Below are 22,092 nucleotides of genomic sequence, written 5' to 3' on the forward strand. Positions count from 1 at the left end.
AGGAAGTATAGGGCAGATGAAAGCAATATTAAACATTTCATTTTACATTTATATATATTTTATATCAACGCACTCGATTCTAAGTATAAATAGATGAGCAGTGTCCTTGTAAAAAGTGCATTCTTTTCAGAAATTAAGCATTTTTAGTGATACTTCATAAAAGTATAAATTGTACTATGTATTTTTAATGCGTGACCATGCCATATTTCTACGACACTTTGGACAAATAAAGAAGCTGAATTGAATTTATTCAAGATGGCAATATTATATAACTTTGATTGACTTCAAGTTTATGAAAATATGAAGGAATTTCATTGTTCTTTGACACTTAACATGCAGCTTTTGCCAACTCGTAGCAAATAATACACATTCATCCCATAGAGCAGCAAATTTATCCAGCACGTTGTTGAGTTAATGAATATTTTTCATGAACCATTTATAGGCCAAATGCTTGTATTGGCTGCCTGTTAGTTGTTTATTGACCTTCCTGTAAAAGTGAAAACACAAAGATAATGACATTATTACTGTTTTACCTGTATATCTCATAAAGAGTTTGTGCGCCGGACTTTCATGACCTCTTGACCCCTTGAGAGCCACCCAATCCGGATTCACTTTATCAGCTCTGGAAAAAAAAAAGAGGAGATAAACATGTTTGTAATGATAAAACTGCTACAAAATTAGAATATGTATATTGTAGTATGTGGGTGCATTGTGGACTAGTGGTTCAGAGGGTCATGGGTTCAATTCCTAGCCAGTTAACATTTTTTTTCAGCAGGAAATACATTCACATTATGCTGGGCTGAACCCAGGTGGCTGTTTCATAAAGCTGTTGTAGGGTGACTTTACGAACGACTAGTGGTCCTTTCTTGTGGTAAATGATACACATGAAATTTTAAAGTGGTGTTTATTTAGTTAAGAGAGGGTCACCAGTTGTCGGGAAATCACTCGTAAGTTACGAACAGCTTCATGAAACACCCGTCAGGTGAGGTGAATGGGTACCCGGCAGGATTAATTCCTCGAATGCACTGGGCACTGAAAACGGCAGCTCAAGCTAAAGCAGGGACCAATTACAGTGTGCCTCTGAATAAATCATATCTAGATAGATGGCACTATATAAATGCCTATATTCTTATCATATTATTATTTTATCAATGAATGGTTTATTCATTGAAAATCTATGATTGATAGATCATAATCTGCAGCCTATCTCGAAGATGAAATTAGACTTAGATGCACGTTATGAGGAAGAGTGGGGGACATTTTCAAGATCAATAGTAACTTTAAGCGAATTGATCTGAACTTCGTGTTTCGAAAAGCAGACCAGCAACTGAGGGCATAGTTACAAAGACATGATTAATTTTGTGACCCAAATTTGACTTACAATTGATCTCAAGTTTCTTGTAAACACCCCATTTAAGTCTTTATGAAACAAAAATCTTAAATCAGCAATTATTAAACTAACTAATGGAAAGTCAACTATGCAGAATCTACTTACATATAACCACAAAGCAAACTGTGGTAGGCAGTGAGAGGGGGGTAGTCCAAGCCCCAGTATTGCAGGTCATTAGTACTGGTATTGTGATACCTGGAAAATGAAAATAACAATGTACAATCAGGGGCACATAACACAGTGGGTAGCAATGAATCATAGGCTTGATTAATTGTACATTACAGTCAATGCAATCAATTGTAAAAACAAAAATTTTCTCTGATTATATTTTTGCTCAGCTCTGTGTTTACGGACCCCAGGAAAATCCTCTAGTAGGGAATTATTTTGCTTACCAAGTTTGATCAGCATTTTTTGGTCAGAAGAGTCTTTTGTGTATCAGTCTTTGAAAAAATGAGGAGCAAATTGCAATGCGATACCAAGGAAAAATTTTCATGACCTTTACCGGGCTTTAGTGCAGTACATTATCTTTTTCATATACCCTTTCTTTAAGCAAAGCCATGCTCCTGGTATTACATACTGCAGATGTTCTTGAATCACATACCTGTATAGCTGGGTGGGGGTACATGGGGGATTGATTGGGCGAATTTGCCCCCAAAATTCCGATAGAAGCCCTGGAAATCTAAAAAGCCCTCTGAAATTATCACAGGGGCCAATGTAATCCAGACAACTTGGGCTGGTAAGCGCAGAAAGTAGCCCTGAAAAAAATTACCTGGACTATGGCATCAAGTAAAGTTTATATAAACTTGTACATTGTTTTATATATATAAGCCTATACAAAACTTAGTAATTGTATGAGATCATGTCCATAGACTACAGGTATCAAGTACAGGTTTAAACTTGTAGTAAAAAGCAGCTGGTCTTAAGGAAGTTTGCATGGTGTAGTTTGCCTCTAGGCATTATTTTGGATATGCTCTGAATTTGGTAACCATTGAACAGTGTACATCCTGGGCGATATGCTTCAAGAAAGTGTCAGCTAACTGAGGCAGTAGAGTCTACTGCCTCGGTTAGCTGACACTGTCTTGAAGCATATCGCCAAGGATATACACTGTTCTTCAAGACAGTGTCAGCTAACTGGTGCAGTAGAGTCTACTGCCTCAGTTAGCTGACACTGTCTTGAAGCATATCGCCCAGGATATACACTGTTCATTGGTTTAGACTTTGATCTATTAGTAATTAGGCGATTATCTCACCAATCTCCGACTGGTAAATGATACGTGATCTCCATCCAGTGTCTTTGGGCTTCATAGTCACCAAACATAGGGGGCTTACCAGCACCTGCACATTAAAATGAAAAGGGAGGAAAAGAATCTGATTTTAAAAAAATATTCAATATTCTTTGATTAAAACTGAAAGCAAATAGATTTAGATTTATTTATTTCCGTCCAACAAAATTGTCAAAATATAATCATAGTAACAATACATATTCAATAATAATACAGACAGATCAATGACATTTCATAACAGATATTGAAGATAAATTAAACAAAACTAAAGTGTGTTGCAATTATTTTATCTATGAAAAGAATGTAGAAATGAATGGAGGGGAGGGTCTTGCCAAGAAAAGCAAAGCTTGTATAGAAGGCAAGTCCCTAAACTTAAAATACTGAAGCTTTTAGTCTAATTGGGGACTTGCTGAGTTGCTTTGCAAAAGGACAAAAGAAACAACACCAACAAGATCGTAATTTTTTCCACCCAAAACTTTGTCTCACTTAGGTCAGAAGCCCATTTGTTTCATGTGAGGATGACAACAAAAATCCTTTAAGGATCAAAACAAAAGTACATTACACGGTGAACTTTGTAAATTTGTAAAGTAGACGCTTGCTTAGACGGTAAAAAGGGGTAATTTTTCATGACATGAGGAATCTGCTTATCACATATTGTCATATTCCTCCAAGATAGATATTGCAGCAAATGTAATGAAAGAAATTGGTCTCCCAAACTCAAAACTGGAGACTGTCTCTGAAATCTAATACCCAAATTCTTTACAGAAGTCTCTGAATATTTGAGATAATCTCCCAGCATGGGAGGGTCTATATGTTGGCTGTGAGTGTGCACCTCTAGCACTGTTCAGCCGTCTGTTTCGAGGTGTTTTTTTTTTTTTTTTTTTTTTTTTTTAATTCTCTTCGTACACAGACGGCTCGCGATCGTGCAGCCGCCATTAGGGGATTAACAACGCAAAATCCCCCGACAGGGCTCATCGATTTTTGTCTTTATTTCATAAAAATATATAAAAAGAACTTGACCAAAATAAAGATTATTCCGTTTTGGCCTGAAATGCACCAAAACAGGAAAAAAAACTTAAAGTTAAAAGGAAAAAAAACAGTGACTTACTTCGGCTGTTACTTCAACTCCCAATTCCCTGGTTTTTCCTAACCAAATACACAAACATATGGCCAATGAGTCCCTGTACAAATCAAGTTAGAACTTCGGTCTCTGTAATTGATGAGTGGAGTCAAAGAAATTCAGCGGGACAACCACAGAGACCGAAGCTTTTGGTCTATTCAACTTCAAGTACATGACCAGAATTTCAGAACAGCAATATATGCCAATGGTCAAACCAGTGCTTCCACGATCCACTTTTCAAGACGAAACTTCCTGGAATTTTATAAAATATCCCAAAATTTAAAAATGTTCTCCAGTCTTCCAAACCAAAGTTCCATAAGACGCTTTAATTTTCTTTATAGTTTCATACACAAAAAAGGGCCAAGTGCCGTAGTGAGCCCAAAACTTCGAGGGGGTGAAATCACGCAATATTTATTTATTATATTAATAGTCGCCAGCGAGCGAGCAAAAAATTTTGACATTTAATCACAAAGATCCAATTTTGGGTTGCGATAGATTTTGACATAGTCCTACTCCTAGTAAGTCCTATCCTACCTACGTAACCTAGATCTAATTATAATATTCAGAAAATAATATAATTCCTGTAAGGCTGTAGGAATGATAGACAGCTGGCAGTCGTCTGTTTCGAGGAGTTTTTTATTTATTTTTATTTTTTAAATTTCTCCTCGTACACAGACGGCTCGCTATCGTGCAGCCACCATTAGGGGACTTGCAATGCAAAATCCCCCCGTCGGGGCTCTTCAATTTTTGTCTTTAATTAGGGCCTAATCAAACTTTTGAAAATTAACGCGACCGAAATGCAAATTAGTATTCCCTCTTGGCATTAATTGCCAAAAAACGGGGAAAAAATCAAGTTAAAAGGAACAAAAACAGTGACTTACCTATAGGCTGTTTTATCCGAACTTAAGTACATAAACATATGGCCATTGAGTCCCCTGTACAGATCGCGCTAGAACTTCGGTCTCTGTATCATTTTGGTGAGTGAAGCCAACGGAGTTCAGCTGAACAACCAATATAACAGAGACCAAAGCTTTTGGTCTATAGGAATGATGGCTTCCCCGGCCCGGTTCCCGGAAAACTTCCCGGAATTATCGTGGAAAAATGACAAAACTTCCCAGAATTTCCTTTATTATGTGAAGAGTGGATGGAAGCACTCGGTCAAACTACTACTGTACACTTAATTGCACATACTGCGTGATGAAGTGCGATTCTTTAATTTGCATTCAAAAGTGCAATAGCACAATTTAAGAAAACCGGCATGAAAAAAAAATCGAAAATAAATCCCCGCCACAATTTCAAATGAGTCCCTCTTTACCTGAGTATGGATTCAAGGAAACACACCATCGTATTGCAACAGCGCCCAATATTATCATAAATGCGAGGGTTCCCTTGGAATCCATTTCGTCGAGGATTAAATAAGGACGAAATTAAAACCAGGAGTTGAAAATCATGGCACGTGTCCAAGCTCCAACTCCAAGCCAGCTGCTGTCGCCACGTATGCAGTCTTATTGCGGTTACGCCGGCAGCGTACTCCCCATGAATCGCCGGCTGACAAACCGAAAAGTGCCGTAATGTTAATGCTTTCACGTGCCTACTATGTGTGTGTGGATTTACATGCGTTTCGTATTTAATGGGTGGGGCATGGAGCTTGATCGTGTGACCTCCAAGGCCACGATGTAAACACGGGTCAGGGAGCTGGAGCGGAGAGTCAGAGTTATTTTTAAACATTGTGAAATTAAATAGCTGTGCAGTGCACCAAATTATCAGCGATTTCAAAAAGACGAGAGGAAAAGTCAGACGACCCAGTGAAGATCTGGAGTAGAATTTCACGAATAGCCATTGTTCACAGCTTCGGAAGGTAATTTAGGAGTTATTTTACTGGTCTTCCTTAAAAGCTTCCGTAGTCAGGACAGCTCGCAGAACTGCTCTAATTATGGATATAGAATCCTTGCTATGCACTCATATCCAAAGGGAATTACCCTACTACGGCATCACAATTCCGTGTTTGAGTAATTTGAATTGCACAGGAACTAAATCACCGTTTTTGGCGAATCTACTTTCTTACATGCGGTTTATGAAAAAAAAAATGTAGTGCTGATAGATACAGCTATACAGTTGTCTTGTCTTGTCTTTAATAATTAAAGCTTCATAAGGCATGGAAATTTTTTACCATGTTAATTGTTACTGACTGTAGCTGTACTAATTAAAATAGAGAAGAGAGTGGTTCAAGGGGAAGTTGATCTCCTGACTAATTGTGGCATATTTTTAAATAATCGGGTCTATAATCATGGTCTTCAAGTTTTATTAGAAACATGTCATTGACATTGCCACGGGGGTCAGTGTACTAAGTTTGGCCAATTTTTCCCATGCCATTGCATATTTTCTTTAATTAGGATGTTTGTCTGTGTTAGTGGAACAGTTTTCTCTTTGATAAAATAGCATATTCTCCAATAATGACTAAAATATATTTTCATAAGATGTGAATTCAACAGGCATTAATTTTCTGAAGCTTTTAGTTTGGTAAATCAGGACAATATAATAAGTTATAATCAAGTAGCATCTTTATACCTAGACCAAATGCTTCGGTCTCTGTTAGTGTTATGTTGGTTGTTCAGCTGAACTCCGTTGGCTTCACTCACCAAATACAGAGACCGAAGTTCTAGCGCGATCTGTACAGGGGACTCAATGGCCATATGTTTATGTGTATTAAGTTCGGATAAAACAGGGCAGTGAAGTTGCGCGACAGCCGAGGTAAGTCACTGTTTTTGTTCCTTTTAACTTGATTTTCCCCGTTTTTTGGCAATTGATGCCAAGAGGGAATATTAATTTGCATTTCGGTCGCGTTAATTTTCAAAAGTTTGATTCATTAAAGACAAAAATTGAAGAGCCCCGACGGGGGGATTTTGCATTGTAAGTCCCCTAATGGTGGCTGCACGATAGCGAGCCGTCTGTGTATGAGGAGAAATTTAAAAAATAAAAAAATGTTAAAAAACTCCTCGAAACAGACGGCTGCCAGCTGTCTACTTTATACCCATCTTACAAAAGTGAAGTGGCTGTTGAATCCCTTATCAGAGGTTTATTTTTGTGAAAATTTGAACTTTAGTCTCATACATTTTCTTTTAACTTATCATTTTAATTTAAAAAAAGGAATTGAGCAAATATATTGCAAATTCTATATTGGAAAAATAAAAAGCTACACACAAATATCAAATTCAGAAAACATCAGCCCATGACGTGTTTGAGAATTTTTATGCTTTAATCTCAAATTCGGAAATCTTCAAAAGCAAAAAACATGCAGATGCCCGATCAAAATAAACTTTCTCGTAAAATCGCAAGATTTACCCATTAAAATATACTTTTATATACTCCACATCATAATTGTATCAGGTATCGGGATGAATTTCTCCTTTGAGCAGCAATTTGAAGACATTCACTAGAAATAGTGATGATCTTTCTATTGATTGAATTCATCTTTAACAGGATTTAGGCTACAAGACTTCTGCCTGTGGCTTTGAAAACCTTACCAAGCCAAGATGGGAAACACACAGGGTAATGTCCCCCAAGGGTCGTTGAATGTCACCACGATGCAAGGTCCTCAGGGCGCTGTCCAGTCGGGGGCCCACTCTCCTCTACCAGTTGACACCGTGCCCTACAGAGGGCCTAAGCTCGAGTATTTTATGATCAATATCTCGGCTAAGATGAGTGTACAAGGTGAGTTTCTTATTTCATTGTATAAGATGTTTATCTTGTGCGACACTGGGGGGTACATGCTACTATTGATCTCGGGGGGGGGGGGCGGGGGGCAGTGCCATCGGGGCACCCCCTCCGCTAATGATATTTTGAAAAGTTAATAAGAAGGAGAAACAAACTTCATAGTAGAGAAGTAAAGAGAAAAAAAGGAGGAGGAGGGAGAAGAATACAGAAAAGGAGTTGGGTCATGGAATTATGTGTATCTGTTCAATTTTAGTGATTAATACTTTTGGCCTTTTGGGGCACTTATCCTCACTCTCTCATTTTTATTAATATCATCCTGGTGTTGTCCCCTGATTGAGCTCTTAAAAAATACAAAGACTTGTATGTAATGTCAGTTCTGGAAAGAGAATTTATGCTCCCCTCAGCCCCCCCCCCCCCTCCCTCCCCGTTCACAAGTAGGAGACTGGAGCCTATAGAGAGCGTGATATAGCAAGTTGTGTAGTTTCCAATGGGTTGAATAAAAAAATCAGTGATTCTCACCTGTGGGAGCAGTTTATATTCAGAAGACACGCGTTAAATTATGCTTTAAAAAGTTAATTCATCATTTAGATTTATTCCTTCTTTCATATGTGCTATTTATGCCTGATTGGTACAATACCTTGGATGTAGGCATTTAAAGTTCATGTGTAGTGGTAATAATTTGCGTACTTGTTATTCAAATTGTTCAATGCAATGCATTATTTGTATTTTCAACAATTCATTTCCTTGTATTTATATAAGAAGTAATTGTATTCCATAAATGATTTCACATTTGTAACTATTCATTTTGTTGTAAATTGTACACATGTTTTTATTCAGCCTTTGGCTGCGAGGCTTGTTGTAATAAACCATTTTTCAAATGATTTGAATTGAATTTATGGGCAAATGCAGTGAGAGGATTATCCATTTTCACTACTAGTCTGAACATGCAGACTGTCTATGGTCTTTAATAAACATCTAAAAAAGGGAATAAGCAAGGCTCAGATTACATCCAAGGCCAGCAGTTACCATCAAATGGCCTTACTGCCACTCTCAATGGCCTAGGAGATTTGTTGTGCCATTTTTTATTCTTCCAATCGACACCCTAATATAGAAATCAAATATAGAAAAGTGGTTAATGTGGTAAAATGTCATAATTTAAGGCCTAGGTTAGTCATTATATCAGTAAATTGCCAATTTGGTCTACTTTCATTTTAATAGTCTAATGCCATTCCGTCCATCAACATTTCATCTAACAACCATTTGGTCCAATCATCACTACGTCTAATCACCATTTCGTCTGTGGCTATTTCGTCTCATAACCAGTTGGTCTAATATCAATTTCAATTTCATTCGTTTTGCGCAATTAAGACTAAGTCCAATTAGACCAAATGGTATACAGGCTAAATGGCTATTGGACCAACTGGGTATTAGACGAAATGGTGAGTGGACGAATTGGCAATTAGACCATGTGGATAGTGGACGAACTGATTGTAGACCAAATGATAGTAGACGAGTTGGCAACTGGACGGAGGATTATTCTATTGTTACTGGGGGTGCTGAGCATTGTCACGGCACCCCCAGTAACAATAGATAATCCTCCGTGTCCATGGTTGGCAATTAGATGAATTGGCATTAGACGAATTGGAAGTAAACTATGATATCAACACTCATCCCTTTGATGCACATTGCCTTTTAATACAGCTGGATTCTTTCAATCCATGATTACAACAAACGTGGACGAGTACTACCCGACTCTGGTCCAACCGTACCAACATGGCTTCAAGATGATTCAGTTTCAGACGATACCAGGGGTGAGGTCCCAGGCAGGATGGTTCAGCCAAGCCGTTCCGTTCCAAGCTGTACTCACAAGACCCATTGGAATGTAGGTATTTTATTCTCTTTTTTTATGTGCAAGCATTGCAGTGCGGCTGTTCTGCCTCTCACCTTGTACTCAGAGGCCCGTATTCTGAAGTCAGGTTTAACTTAGACCACGGTCTAACTCTGTGCTAAAATTATGGGAAGCCAAAAGTGTCAAAATGTTTCTAATGTTTACTGTGCTCTTTCCTGATTCTTCAATGGTGAAGACAGTCATCTATTTATACTTCCTAGACAATTATGAATGATTTGAGAGCCAAATGAGCTGAAATATGATATGTCTACTGTTAGTGATTTATGTAGCAATTGGCTATCCATACTTAAACCACAACTCTAAACCTGAGTTTAAGTTAACCCTAATTCTCCCGGGGGGGGCCATAATGGCCCCCCCCTCGACAATTTTCGCGATATATCTGCTTCGCGAATTTTTTTTACCTCGCCGCTCACTGACTTTTTACTTTCAAGTCTCGCGCAAATTTTGAGACCAAATTTGTGACGCCCGGGTACGCGGTTACGACATTACGCAACATTATATAAGTGCATGTCAGACCCAAAATTGCTCATAAACGTGATTTCATGTACAAATCCAATGCAAATAGTGTATTTAGCCAAAATTCATAAATGTATCATCATTTCTACTTTTACTGATTAAACTTAATTAATTTTGCCTTGTTTATGATCAGAATTAAGTCTGGAACGATTTCCATTGAAAAAACAATAAAAAACCAAAAGTAAAAAAACAAGGAAATACATAAGAAATTCATAAAACAATAAAATACATAAGAAATTGATTTCCAAACCGAAGTTTTTTTTAATTGCGATTGTTAAGAATGCTACAAAGAATATTTTTACCAAAAATTAGCATTCTAGGAGCTTTATTTAGTGAATTAGAGCAAAAAGTATGATTTATGCATAAATTAGCATAATTAATTCATATAAAATAAAATCTCAATATTTTGGAAAATTTTACCATACAGCCTTGTAGATTACATCACACACTACCAGCGTGCAAATTTTTGCGTCGCTCGCGCGATCGGCGGCCGAGATCTTAAGGGGGGGCCATAATGGGCCCCCCCCCCCCGGGAATGACAAGAATCAAAATACCCCGGGAGCTTGAGGGTTAAACCCGACTTCAGAATACGGGCCCGAGGGTCATGTGGTCGAATCCCACCACAGCCTAGTGTCCTATGGCAAGGCAACAATCCTCTTTTTGTCACTCTCCACCCAGGTGTTAAATGGGTATCCAGTAGGATGCGAAATCCTATGTAGTAATTGAGTCTTGGAACTCCTGTTGGAATACTCCCCAGGAAGTGGACAAAGTACATACATTGTACATTGTGTGTGGGCATGTCAGGATCCGATGACCAGGGTAATAATTATTACAATGTAAATCCCTAACAAACATGTGGTATAAAAAAAAACTAAGTGAGAGCAGATGCAAGCAAATAAGAATAAAATTTGAAGATTTTCTATTCATCAGATATCGAAAACCTATTTTTGCTTTTAATCTTTCAAAGCCACATTTTTCATGTAAATTTTCCTAAAATATCGATGGTCAAGCAAGTCAATTCTATCATAAATTACTTTCTAATGAAGACAATATGGACAGATTTTTCATGTAAATTTTCCTAAAATTTTGAAGGTCAAGCAAGTCAATTCTATCATTCATTACTTTCTAATTTTAAAGACAATATGGACTGAATCACCTGTTTCATGTATTGTTTATTTTACTTCAAGGTTCATAAACAGGCATCGGTATCCCCAATCTTTTGTATCTTTGTTATTTTATTCATTCTTCAGATGACTATTGATAAAGACATGATCTGCAAGGAAGGGGATATTTTTAGAAATTCCCCAAAAAATTAAGCACTTAAACAAAACAAATGACATCATTAAAACTATGATGAGTGAGGGATTTCAGGACCCCGTCTTACAAAGTTGCGATCGATCTGATCAATCTCAACTATGGAAAGCCAGCAACGCCAACATCTAAACTACATGTTTGTTCAAAATATTTTCTAGTTATGATGTATATTCATACATTCATAGTTTTCTTGAAAAGTCAGTGTGCCTCTCTCTGTTTAACATTACAAAGGACATTGTGCAAATTTCCTGAAGAAAAAAATATGATATTGAAGGATTTCCATATACTTGAGGTTGATTGGGTCAATTGTAACTCTTTGTAAGACAAGGCCCTGGTCCCGGGGGGGGGGGGGGGTAGTCTGCAGGCACAGACCCTGATTGAAACTTTGATCAGCAAGTGGTTCAATGTTGGTGCTAGTGTTAGAAGCATGATAATAGGGAGTGTTCACTCCATGTACAAGGGAATTAAGAACATAGAAAGTGTAATGACAAGATAATTTTTTTTAAATACTTCACATTTCTCAACACTTTACATTGTAATTAATATCACACCATTCATCGGAACTTGGCATGCCCACACACTGTGTATTCATCTTCGGCTGCAGAGCCCTTTGAAGATTACGTCAGATGAGGGGAATGATGATGATGAGGACGATGATGATGATGATGAGGATGATGATGATGGTGGTGGTGATGATGATGAAGATAATGATGATGGTGATGATGATGATGATGATGATGATGGTGATGATGATGATGATGATGATGATGATGATGATGATGATGATGATGATGATGATGATGATGGTGATGATGATGATGATGTTGAAATGCCCTTCATGACAATGTACAGCCACAATGTCTTTGTCGAAAATTAGTAAATCAAAACAGCACTTTTGTCCTGGACTCTAGACAAACTACACATATATATATATATATGCAACTTTTCGTCAGCCTAGAAACTTAAGATGAAACTGCTGCTCCAGTTCACCAATAGTTGACAAAGACCTTCCAACTGTTCATTGTCATTTGATGGGTATTTTCAATACATTTACTGTGTTCTTCATACCGTCATGCATCACAGAGTGAAAAATTGTCTTTCCTAATTCCAATGCCTAATGGGAGTTTACATAAATAATGTAAATAATCACATAATTTACAGCTCAACATAGTAGTGATTAATTCCAGAACCAATTTCTGTATAAGTTTAATGTTATTTCTGATGTAAGAATTAGCCAGACACCAACATACAAAAAAAGAAGAAATGAATTAATCAATCAGTAAATAAGTAACTAAATAGATAATTAAATAAATCAATATATATGAATGAATGAATGAATAAGTACATGATTTTATAACTGAATGAATTTTAATCAATAAATAAATAGATATATGAAATAAGAAATATATAATTTAAATGAAAATAGATTGAATGACAATAGAATCTTAATGGAAAAAAAATTATAAAATTACCTCAGTTTCTTCAATAAATAAACTCAATAGCAACAACTTTATTGTAATACAGTTGTGTGTATATTCCTACTTTCTATATTTTTATGCCCCCGCAGACGAAGTCCGGAGGGGGGCCATTAAGCGTTGCCCCTGTCCTTCCGTCCGTCCCCCACTTGGTTTCCGTGCGATAACTCGAAAAATATTTAATGGATTTTAAAAATTTTGGTGTGTAGGTAGGTAGATGACATAAAAATACAGGCTAAGTTCGAAGTCGGAGTCCGCAGGTCAAAGGTCACAGCTCATTAAATATGCGAGTTGGTTTCCGCATGATAACTTATGAAATATTCAACTGATTTAAAAAAGTTTTGGTATGTAGGTACATATGTAGATGACACCAAAATACAGGCTAAGTTTGAATTCGGAGTCTGCAGGTCAAAGGTCACAGCTCATTAAATATGCGAGTTGGTTTCTACATGATAACTTACATACATGTATGAAATATTCAACGGATTAAAACAAAATTTGGTGTGTAGGTAGATGAGACCAAAATACAGCCCAAGTTAAGATTCTGCAGGTCAAAGGTCACAGCTCATTAAATATGCGAGTTGGTTTCCGTATGATAAACTTTGGAAATATTCACCATAAAAATGTTTGGTGTCTGGGTAGATGACACCAAAATACAGTCAGGTCACATTAAATGACCTGACTGTCATATCTTCTGTCAGAGATTATTATGGAAAGGGTGAGTATTTAGGTCAAAGGTCTAAATTTGTTCATTATATATATGCATATTGGTTTCTGCACGATATTAAGTTCAATCATATTGAATGAATTTCAGATTGAATTGGACATGTCAAATTTCTAGTCTTAGCAAACAGGCGTCCATTGAATTGCTGTGTTTCTTTGTCTGTCACGTTTCGGTGCATTTTATTTACTTATGTTGTACTGTAGATCAAGTACAATCCATGTGTATTCTGCAAGCCAAATATGTAATTTGATATTCATATTTCAGAAAAAGAAAAGAAGACAATGAGGCAGTGTTTACACTGTCAACAATAGATACGTTTTGCACCCACAGACGAATGAACTGACAGGATGAAGACAGTTATTGAAAGGATAAAATCCATTTAACCGTGAAATGTTTGATCATTGAATTGTTCAAAGAAAATAAATTTCCTAATAGGATACATACTTGCACATAGATTAATAATTTGAAGGTAAAAGAAAGTAGTTGCAGCATTTTATTTCTTAAGAAAGCCTTTTAAATCAAGGTTAACTATCACCATATTACCATAGATCTAGATCTGGTGCATTATCTTTGTGAAATTAGGAAATCTTAGCTCCAAACCGATAATTCTGATGATCACTAACACAGAAAAGTATATGTGGGACAGTGTATTAATATTGCTTGGAAAAATACCATACATTTGATGGAATACCGTGCTTATTTTGCTCAATTCTCAGCAACTACACATGTTTATTCAGAGCCATTTGGCACATATTTTTTTATTTGTACTTTATGCATGTACAAACACTTGGGTGGAAATTTTATTGGATTCTGTTCAAACTCATTTTGAGATCGTTACCACAACTGGTATTTGTCTTTAACATCTTGTATGACACAAAAGTAATAAAAAAATTGGGGGGGAGCTAGGGGGGTTCATTTTTTGAATGCTCTGGAAAGCAGCCTGAGCTAACGATGAGTTCCATTTACTGTTCATGGTTTTGAGTTGAGGGTGATTTTTCAAATAACAAGGATCCACTTCATTATTATAAGTACAGTATTTATTATAATCCTTGTTTTCACTTATTACCGTTGAAAAACTACATGCACATTTAAAACTGTTCCAAAGTTACCTCCTGAGTGTAATTCTTACACTAACCCCTCATGATGTGTAATATGGAAGAATAATTTGCTGGTTTTATTTTTTGAATTTTTTTTTTTACACAGGCCTCCTCCCAATGAGCAATGGAATCTGCAAATAGTCAAAAGTTTTATCGAGCTCCAAATATTTTATTCTTTCACATCATGGTCCACCAATGGTCAGACGGCAAACACTACTGATGTTATGACAAAGGTACGGGATGATAAGAATGATGAACTGCATTTGTGTAGCGCCATTTAGTTTTAAAAACATTCCGAGGCGCATGTAAGCATTATGGAGCGTTGTGGCTCAGTGGATTAGTCTCCGGACTCTGAAACAGGGTCGTGGGTTCAAATCCCAGCCATGGCGTAGTTTCCTTCAACAAGAAATTTATCCACATGGTGCTGCACTCAACCCAGGTGAGGTGAATGGGTACCTGGCAGGAATTTATACCTTGAAATGCCAAGCGCTGGAAAGGCTGCTTGAGCTACAGCTGGGGTAATAATATCCAAGTCATTTGGAAGCGCATAGAGACATTATTCATAATGTGTTATGCACTATACAAGAACTGACTATTATTATTATTAATGACAATTTAGATATAGTTGTTCAGAAGGTTCCTTATTCTATACAGGCAGATTACACTTGTCGAGATGTTCGTTCATGCAAAAAGGAAAAAGCGTTCCTCAAATGAGAATAACGAAAAAACAAAGTGTTCATGGCGTCATATCTTCACTTATAACATACCTTGTTCCGCAATGATTAACTTTTCTATCAATATTGAATAGCCAACCTTAATTTGGGGGTAACAAGTGTGATTTTGTTTTGTGAATACTTGTGCACTTTCCTAATGAAGCAGTTTTCTATGGATTATACAATTTTCTTTGGATTTGTACAAATGACATGTCAAATCCATTTGTTGTTGAAAGTGGAAAAATTTGCATTTTTGGTCTGAAGACAAGAGTTTGGGGCCCCGTCTTACAAAGAGTTGCGATTGATCAATCACATCTATGGAAAGCCAGCAACGTTAGCATCTAAAATACATATTTGTTAAATATATTTTCCAGATATGATGTATATTTATACATTGTTTGTTTTCTTGAAAATTGAGTGTGCTTCTCTTTAATTACAAAAGACATTGTGAAAATTTCCTGTAGTAGAAATTATGACATTGATGGATTTCCATACAACTGAGATTGATCGGATCAATCGTATCTCTTTGGAAGACGGGGCCCCTGGACTATATTCTTTGCAGTGCTATGTATAACTAAGAAGCAAATTATAGATTATTCCTTGTAATTCATTGTTGGGTTTTTTTTTTTTTTTTTATTTGGAATGATTTTTTCCCAGATCATGGATATGTGTCAGAGAGGGGCCAGGCTTATCTGTATTGAAGCAACAGGAATGCAGCAGAATCCGTCATTTTCGTCAGGACTGCGCGGTCATGCTGGCAGTAAGTACATCCGGGTTCCCGTTTCATGCAGACTTTTTATAGTACAAACAAATGCAGAATTTCTATAACAAATTTACCGTCGGCCAACCAGACCGAATGATTTCAGTAGCTTTTAACTGCTATTGTAAATTTTTTAGCCAACCTTAATTTGGGGGTAACAAATATGATTTTGTTTTGTGAATCGGTAATGAAAGGCTGCTTGTGGGATCCCATTTTGTCTTGTCCACCTTTTGGGGTAACAAATATGATTTTGATAATATCCAAGTCCTTTGGAAGCGCATAGGGAGGTTATGACATAATGTGATATGCGCTATACAAGAACTGTGTTATTATCATTATTATTATTATTATGATTCTATTTATTCAATCGTTAATGAAAGGCTGCTTGCTGGATCCCATTTTGTCATGTCCACCAATTTAGGGGTAGCAAATGTGATTTTGTTTTGTGAATCGGTAAGGAAAGGATCCCATTTTGTCTAATATCCACTTGATCTAGCGCGATTTAGTCTCTATGGATAAATGAATTGTTTATGAATCAAATTTTCATTCAACAAAGTGCGAACAGTTAGGAGATGAAGTAGATATTAGACCATGTTGGAAAAACTAAAGAGAATTAGACTTAATGGGTATTAGTCTATATGGTTAGGTGAACTGTTTATGAATCAAATTTTCATTTGACAAAATGCAAACAATTAGTAGGCAAAGAGGAAATTAGACCATCTGGACATTAGACCAAAGAGAATTGGACTAAATGTGTATATGACCCAGTGCAATGTAGACCAAATGGCAATTGGACCAAATGTATAGCAGGCCAAATGGGTTTAGCCCATGTGGACAATATAGATGATGTGAGAAGCAGACCAACCGCTTGTAGACCAGGGCTCAATTTCATAAAAAGTTGCTTTGATAACGACTCTAACTAGAATCAGGGTTACCACAGTCAAGGAAAATCCCGAAAAAATTTGTGGTTATTGAAAGTCAGGGAATTTAGAAAATTTGTGAAAAGTCATGGAATTGCATTTACCTCTTGGCTATGGCAGCTTTCCAGCTTGTCGTGTCTCGCAACTCTCATACTCTGTGATCATACTCTGCTATCATAATTGGTGTTCATGATTTCCATTTTTCCCAGTTTTATGACATCCCAAATTCGACATAACTCCCGGGACGTCACGGGAGGTCATGGAAAGCAGCAATTTAGTCGTGGAAAAGTTATAGAATTCTGTTTTCAAATTTCTGCGGGATCCCTGTAGAATGTCAACTTTCATTGGAAGAGACAATCAGGAAGCAGAATTTTCACTGTTGTCATGGTAGTTGACGATTCATCAAGAGTTGCTATCATATCAACTATTTATGAAATGTGACCCAGGCGAATAAAAACCGCTCTGTTCAACATTCATTTAGGACTCTATAATAATAATGATAATAATATTGGTATATTTACCCAGGGTAGCCACTTCAGTTTCGAAAACTGTTCTACCAGTGGGCCCTGCTATTACTATTACCCCGGCTTTAGCTGAGCTGCCTAGGCGCTCAAGCATTTGAGGAATTTCTTCATACCGGGTACCCATTCACCTCACCTGGGTTGAGTGCAGCACAATGTAGATGAGTTTCTTGCTGAAGGAAATTACTTTACGCATTTACGACGGAGAAACTCTCTACAATGCATCAATTCCTTTGAAGATGCAAGTCAAATCACAATGAAGAGCAGAGAGGCTTTTGTCGAAAAAAAAAATGGTGGACCGGGAGAGCAATTTCTTGGAATCTCTTGGCTCTGGACAACAACATATTTGCAATTGTTTTTCCGGTCCCAGTTCACCAACTTTCGACAGATGCCTGTCAGCTCTCCATTGGGATTTTGATTGCATTTTCAATGGAATCGAGGCGTTGTAGAGAGTTTCCCCGTAGTTAAAGCGAAAACTCCCTAATGAGGCGGACATTTAAACGTATTCAGTGATCAACCATGCTCGATCAACAAGGATACCTTGTCAATTTATTATGACTAGTGTGAGTTATTCATGCAAAATTGTGAATCAAAATTTCTTTCCCGCTTTCTCCCCAGCCATTGGAGTGGACCTGCTCTTTCACATTCCGCAGCACCCCAACCCAACCCCTTACGTTTACCACGGCATCCATGTGCCTATCACCTACACGGTGCAGGCCGGCTTTGGCATACCCTCCTACCAATGTATGACGGATCTCAGCGCCCAATTCGGTGCCTTCTTGAACCAAGGATGGAAGCTAGTGGAGATCAATTTGGACTCTTCGCAGATGCAAAGAAGTAAGAAGAGGAGATGATCCCATTTTGGGAGCATTTCATGGAACTGATATAAATTTTTACTGACATCTGTTGTAAGCTACTGAAATTATTTGATCTCATTGGCTCAGAACAAATTAGCCAGTGAAAATCACCATTTGCTTCATGAAGTGCAACACTTTTCTGAGCTTTCTTTTGTTTTAATTCAAACTAGGCCTACCTTCCCAAAACCTAGCTGAAATTTCACATTTCACATCTTAACATCCATGAAATGCCCGTCTATTTTCCATATCTCTCAGAAATTGTTTTTATTTAGTTGGAAACTATCCAAAAAATTAAGAAGAATATTCCCCTTTTTCTTGACTCTGAAAGATCTTTTTCATTTGATGTCCCGAATAAGTAAAATATAGTAGTCCCACTTATAGACTTTCATGTAGGTAGACCATGTGTGACATCAACTGGAAAATTTATGGTCAGACTGTTGTCAAAGTAGGAATGTTATTGCTTTTAATGGTCATTTGAATGTTATTTAAATGTTTTGACTAAGCCGTCATTCAAATTATGGTTCATGCTGGAGTGCTCCACCAGTCCGATGATAATCCACATGCCCATGTGCATTGGCGGATCCAGGGGGCACAGCCGGCCCATGCCCCCGTCCCCCCTTTTTGAGAAGCAAAATTAAAATTTGTAATGTAAAAATGCCATTAAAGGGGAATCCAGCCTTGGCCATAAAATGCTGTGTGGGGAAGGAGAAAATAAATGAAACAGAATGGTGAAACTTTGAAAGAAGTCGGACAAGCAATACAAAAGTTAAAGCTGCTTTAAAATTGAGATCACTAATACTATGTAGATTTCAAATTGGCAACTGGGTAAGTAAATTATGACAAGGGGCAAGGACAACTTTCCCATAGGCCATGTACTTTATTATCTGGGATTTGTGGTTTTCTCCTAAGTACCCATTCTCCTGGGGCAGTAATCCAAATATAACCCATGTAGTATATTGTTTTATGTCCTCATGGAAGAAAAATATAATTTGAAATAAAACTTTTGGGAAAATGACATTTTAGCCATAATATGTATTGGAGTACATGGAAGAGTAGTCCTTGCCTTACATCACTATGACATCCCATATGCGGCCAATTTGAAGTCTCCATGGGTATAGTGATTACCAATATTTACAACTTTTAAAAATTCATAACTTTCTTGTTGTTGTCCAATATTGTTAAAACTTTCACCTATCAACTTGTCTGATTTTTCTTTTCCTTATAAAAACAAGTTTTTGTTTGGGTTGGATTCCCCTTTAAAACAGAAGTGTGCCCCCCCTCCCTCTTTTGAAAGTGAAGAACTTTTTTTTCTTGCTTGTCAAATTTTTCTCGGAAAAATGTGCCCCCCCCCCCTTTTGAAAATCCTGGAACCACCCCTGCCCATGTGTGCCTATATATGTTTGGGATTTTCAACCTACCTGGTTTTGTCAGAACTTTGTAGATATTTGGTTCTATGATGCTGCTGTAACAATTGTCATTGATGCAAAGAGTTTCTTTCAAAATTACTGCTCACTGTGACCGATTGAGTAGGATTAAAATGCATCCTCCACTTTTTCCTCATAAAAATTCAGCGACTGGATTTACGACTGGACAGATCTGTATGAATTCTATGTGGTTCTTTGAGAAGGAAGCTGCATATGTGAACGACTCCACACCCAAATGGCAGGGAACTATCATAACATATCAACACAAAGTCAAGGTGCGTTATATTTTTTTCTACTATTAAAAAAAAGAAGAGTTAGGCCGGCCTAAAGCTCCAGGGCCCCATTGCATAAACGTTACTATTATAGTAGCTTTGCTATCCGATGGTAACTTTCCTGAAATCCTTGATTCTGATTGGCTGATAAGCATTGTTACCATGGTAGTTAGCATTGGATGGCAAAATTAATATGATAGTAACTTTTATGCAACGGGGTCCAGAAATGTGATTAAGATGATGGTGATGATGATGATGATGATGATGATGATGATGATGATGATGATGATGATGATAGTGATTATGGTGGTCATGCTGATGGTGATGATGATGGCAATTGTGCAGATGGTGGTGGTGGTGGTGATGATGATGATGATGATGATGATGATGATGATGATAGTGGTGATGGTGATGATGATGATGATGATGATGACGACGACGACGATGATGATGGTGATGGTGATGATGATAGTGATTATGGTGGTCATGATGATGGCAATTGTGCCGATGGTGGTGGTGGTGGTGATGATGATGATAGCTATGATACTGCTGGTGGTAATGATGATTTTGGTGATCGTGAGGATGAGCATGGTGCTGGTGATGATGATGATGATGATGGTGATGATGATGACAGTGGTGGTATTGATAATTAAACTTAATTGGAGTTTGTAAGACATTGATTGATGTTTGAATCAGAAAAAAAAACATTCTTGATGTCATCATAATACCAAGAATTTCCAATGATGACTAAGATCACAGAACTTAAAATGATTCTCCACCCTCTTCAATTTCCCCTAGGCTCAATTTGGAGGTGTAGCAGCATCAAGGCATAACTGGGACCCCATCCTGGTAGAGATGGGTCAACGTGGTTGGGAGTTGGCTTGTATCCTAGAAACGCCAGAAACACGCCAGAGCGGACTCACCTCGGCAACCACGACTGTCCTTTTGTTCTTTCAGAGGCCCATCATTCCGATGTAGATCTCCGTCTTGTAAGCATGCGGAACCATCGGGGCCTGTGACTTTTGGAAATCCCTGGCTCATGGCATGCATATATTCAGTCCGATTGGGGATGTCAAGTGTTACTGTTGGTGTTGAGAGCTTGAACAGGGCTGCTGAACCGATCTCAGACACCTACATTAGGTTTGGTTCAGCTGAAAAGGGTTGATGAACTGATCTCAGACACCTTCATGTACATTAGCTTTGCTTCAGACTTATAGGCCCGTATTCTCAAAAGAGTTTTCAATTGTAACATGGACTGTGCAGATTTATTTCTTTAACGTGCTTCGTTTTAAGCGCACTTTGCCGAAAAGGTGCATTTAATTGGATTTAACTTTGTGTACGCGATGAAATAGCGTAATTATGTTTTAAAAATCTGCATAGTCCATGGTTTTGTACCATGGTACAATTGAAACCTCTTTTGACAATACGGGCCATAATGTACCAAGCGCGTCATCTATAAGGCAACACCAAGTGATGACGTCACGCCCGTGCCCTAGCATCTAAACTTCATGCAAGAAGAGTTGGTGATAAAAAGGAAAATCAGGGAAATTGTATATTCAAATCTCATTGTACAAAATGCGAAGTCTGAATCCACCTCATATTTTTGCTCATTGAAATGTAAAAAAATCATTTTACCGTATTGTTTTTATTCTGTTTGGAAGCTTGAGATTGTCATCACCAACAGCAAACTCATGATATGGCATATTTTCTAAGGTCAATCCCAACACCCCTCCTCCCTTTCAAGTATAGTACTGTGGCTGGTGTTGCCACGACACCACATTTAGACACTGTACCTGTAATTGCCCAATCGATAAGAATCAGGGTTTCAATCTCTGTTCACAGCCATTCCTAAAGCCTGGGGCACACTACGCATTTCATTGCGATCCGAATTTCAGAGAAATTGTAATAACATTTGATATGAACATTCCAACTGATAAAATCTTAGCGATCAGAGTTCAGAATATTGCTAGGACGACTGAAATCTAAATTCAGTCTAGTTTGAGCCTTGATCCCTGTAGGAATAAAAGCAAATTCAATCCCGAAGCATAATGACATCATCGACTGCGACTTGAAGCTGATTTGG

General features: G+C 37.5%; 2 protein-coding genes across 2 annotated transcripts in view; one reads left to right on the forward strand and one right to left on the reverse strand.

Annotated features, from left to right (window-relative positions):
- LOC129270785 (dolichyl pyrophosphate Man9GlcNAc2 alpha-1,3-glucosyltransferase-like) overlaps positions 1-5,726 on the reverse strand; it is an 18,603-nt gene extending 12,877 nt beyond the window's left edge. Inside the window, exons 1-4 of the mRNA XM_064106685.1 lie at positions 5,109-5,726; positions 2,641-2,725; positions 1,496-1,585; positions 534-622 (exon numbers count right to left, since the gene is read on the reverse strand). Coding sequence (XP_063962755.1) covers positions 534-622; positions 1,496-1,585; positions 2,641-2,725; positions 5,109-5,193 — 349 coding nt within the window. The 5' untranslated portion in view covers positions 5,194-5,726. The remainder of the gene's footprint in view (positions 1-533; positions 623-1,495; positions 1,586-2,640; positions 2,726-5,108) is intronic.
- LOC129270793 (uncharacterized) lies at positions 5,083-22,018 on the forward strand. Its single transcript, XM_064106686.1, has 8 exons — positions 5,083-5,651; positions 7,274-7,504; positions 9,209-9,389; positions 14,649-14,775; positions 15,913-16,015; positions 18,075-18,293; positions 19,885-20,012; positions 20,808-22,018. Exons 2-8 carry the CDS (start codon positions 7,327-7,329, stop codon positions 20,985-20,987), a joined length of 1,116 nt encoding a protein of 371 aa, XP_063962756.1. The 5' UTR covers positions 5,083-5,651; positions 7,274-7,326; the 3' UTR covers positions 20,988-22,018.
- The last annotated feature ends 74 nt before the right edge of the window (positions 22,019-22,092 follow it).

Source organism: Lytechinus pictus, chromosome 11, assembly GCF_037042905.1.
Source record: "Lytechinus pictus isolate F3 Inbred chromosome 11, Lp3.0, whole genome shotgun sequence".
Lineage (NCBI taxonomy): Eukaryota > Metazoa > Echinodermata > Echinoidea > Temnopleuroida > Toxopneustidae > Lytechinus > Lytechinus pictus.

Excerpts from the sequence above, each read along its gene's own strand:
- LOC129270793 (XM_064106686.1), top strand. The coding sequence starts at position 7,327 with ATGGGAAACACACAGGGTAATGTCCCCCAAGGGTCGTTGAATGTCACC. Across the intron at positions 9,390-14,648 it reads CTCACAAGACCCATTGGAAT|GCCTCCTCCCAATGAGCAAT; the intron begins GTAGGTATTTTA and ends TTTTTTACACAG. Across the intron at positions 14,776-15,912 it reads CTACTGATGTTATGACAAAG|ATCATGGATATGTGTCAGAG; the intron begins GTACGGGATGAT and ends ATTTTTTCCCAG.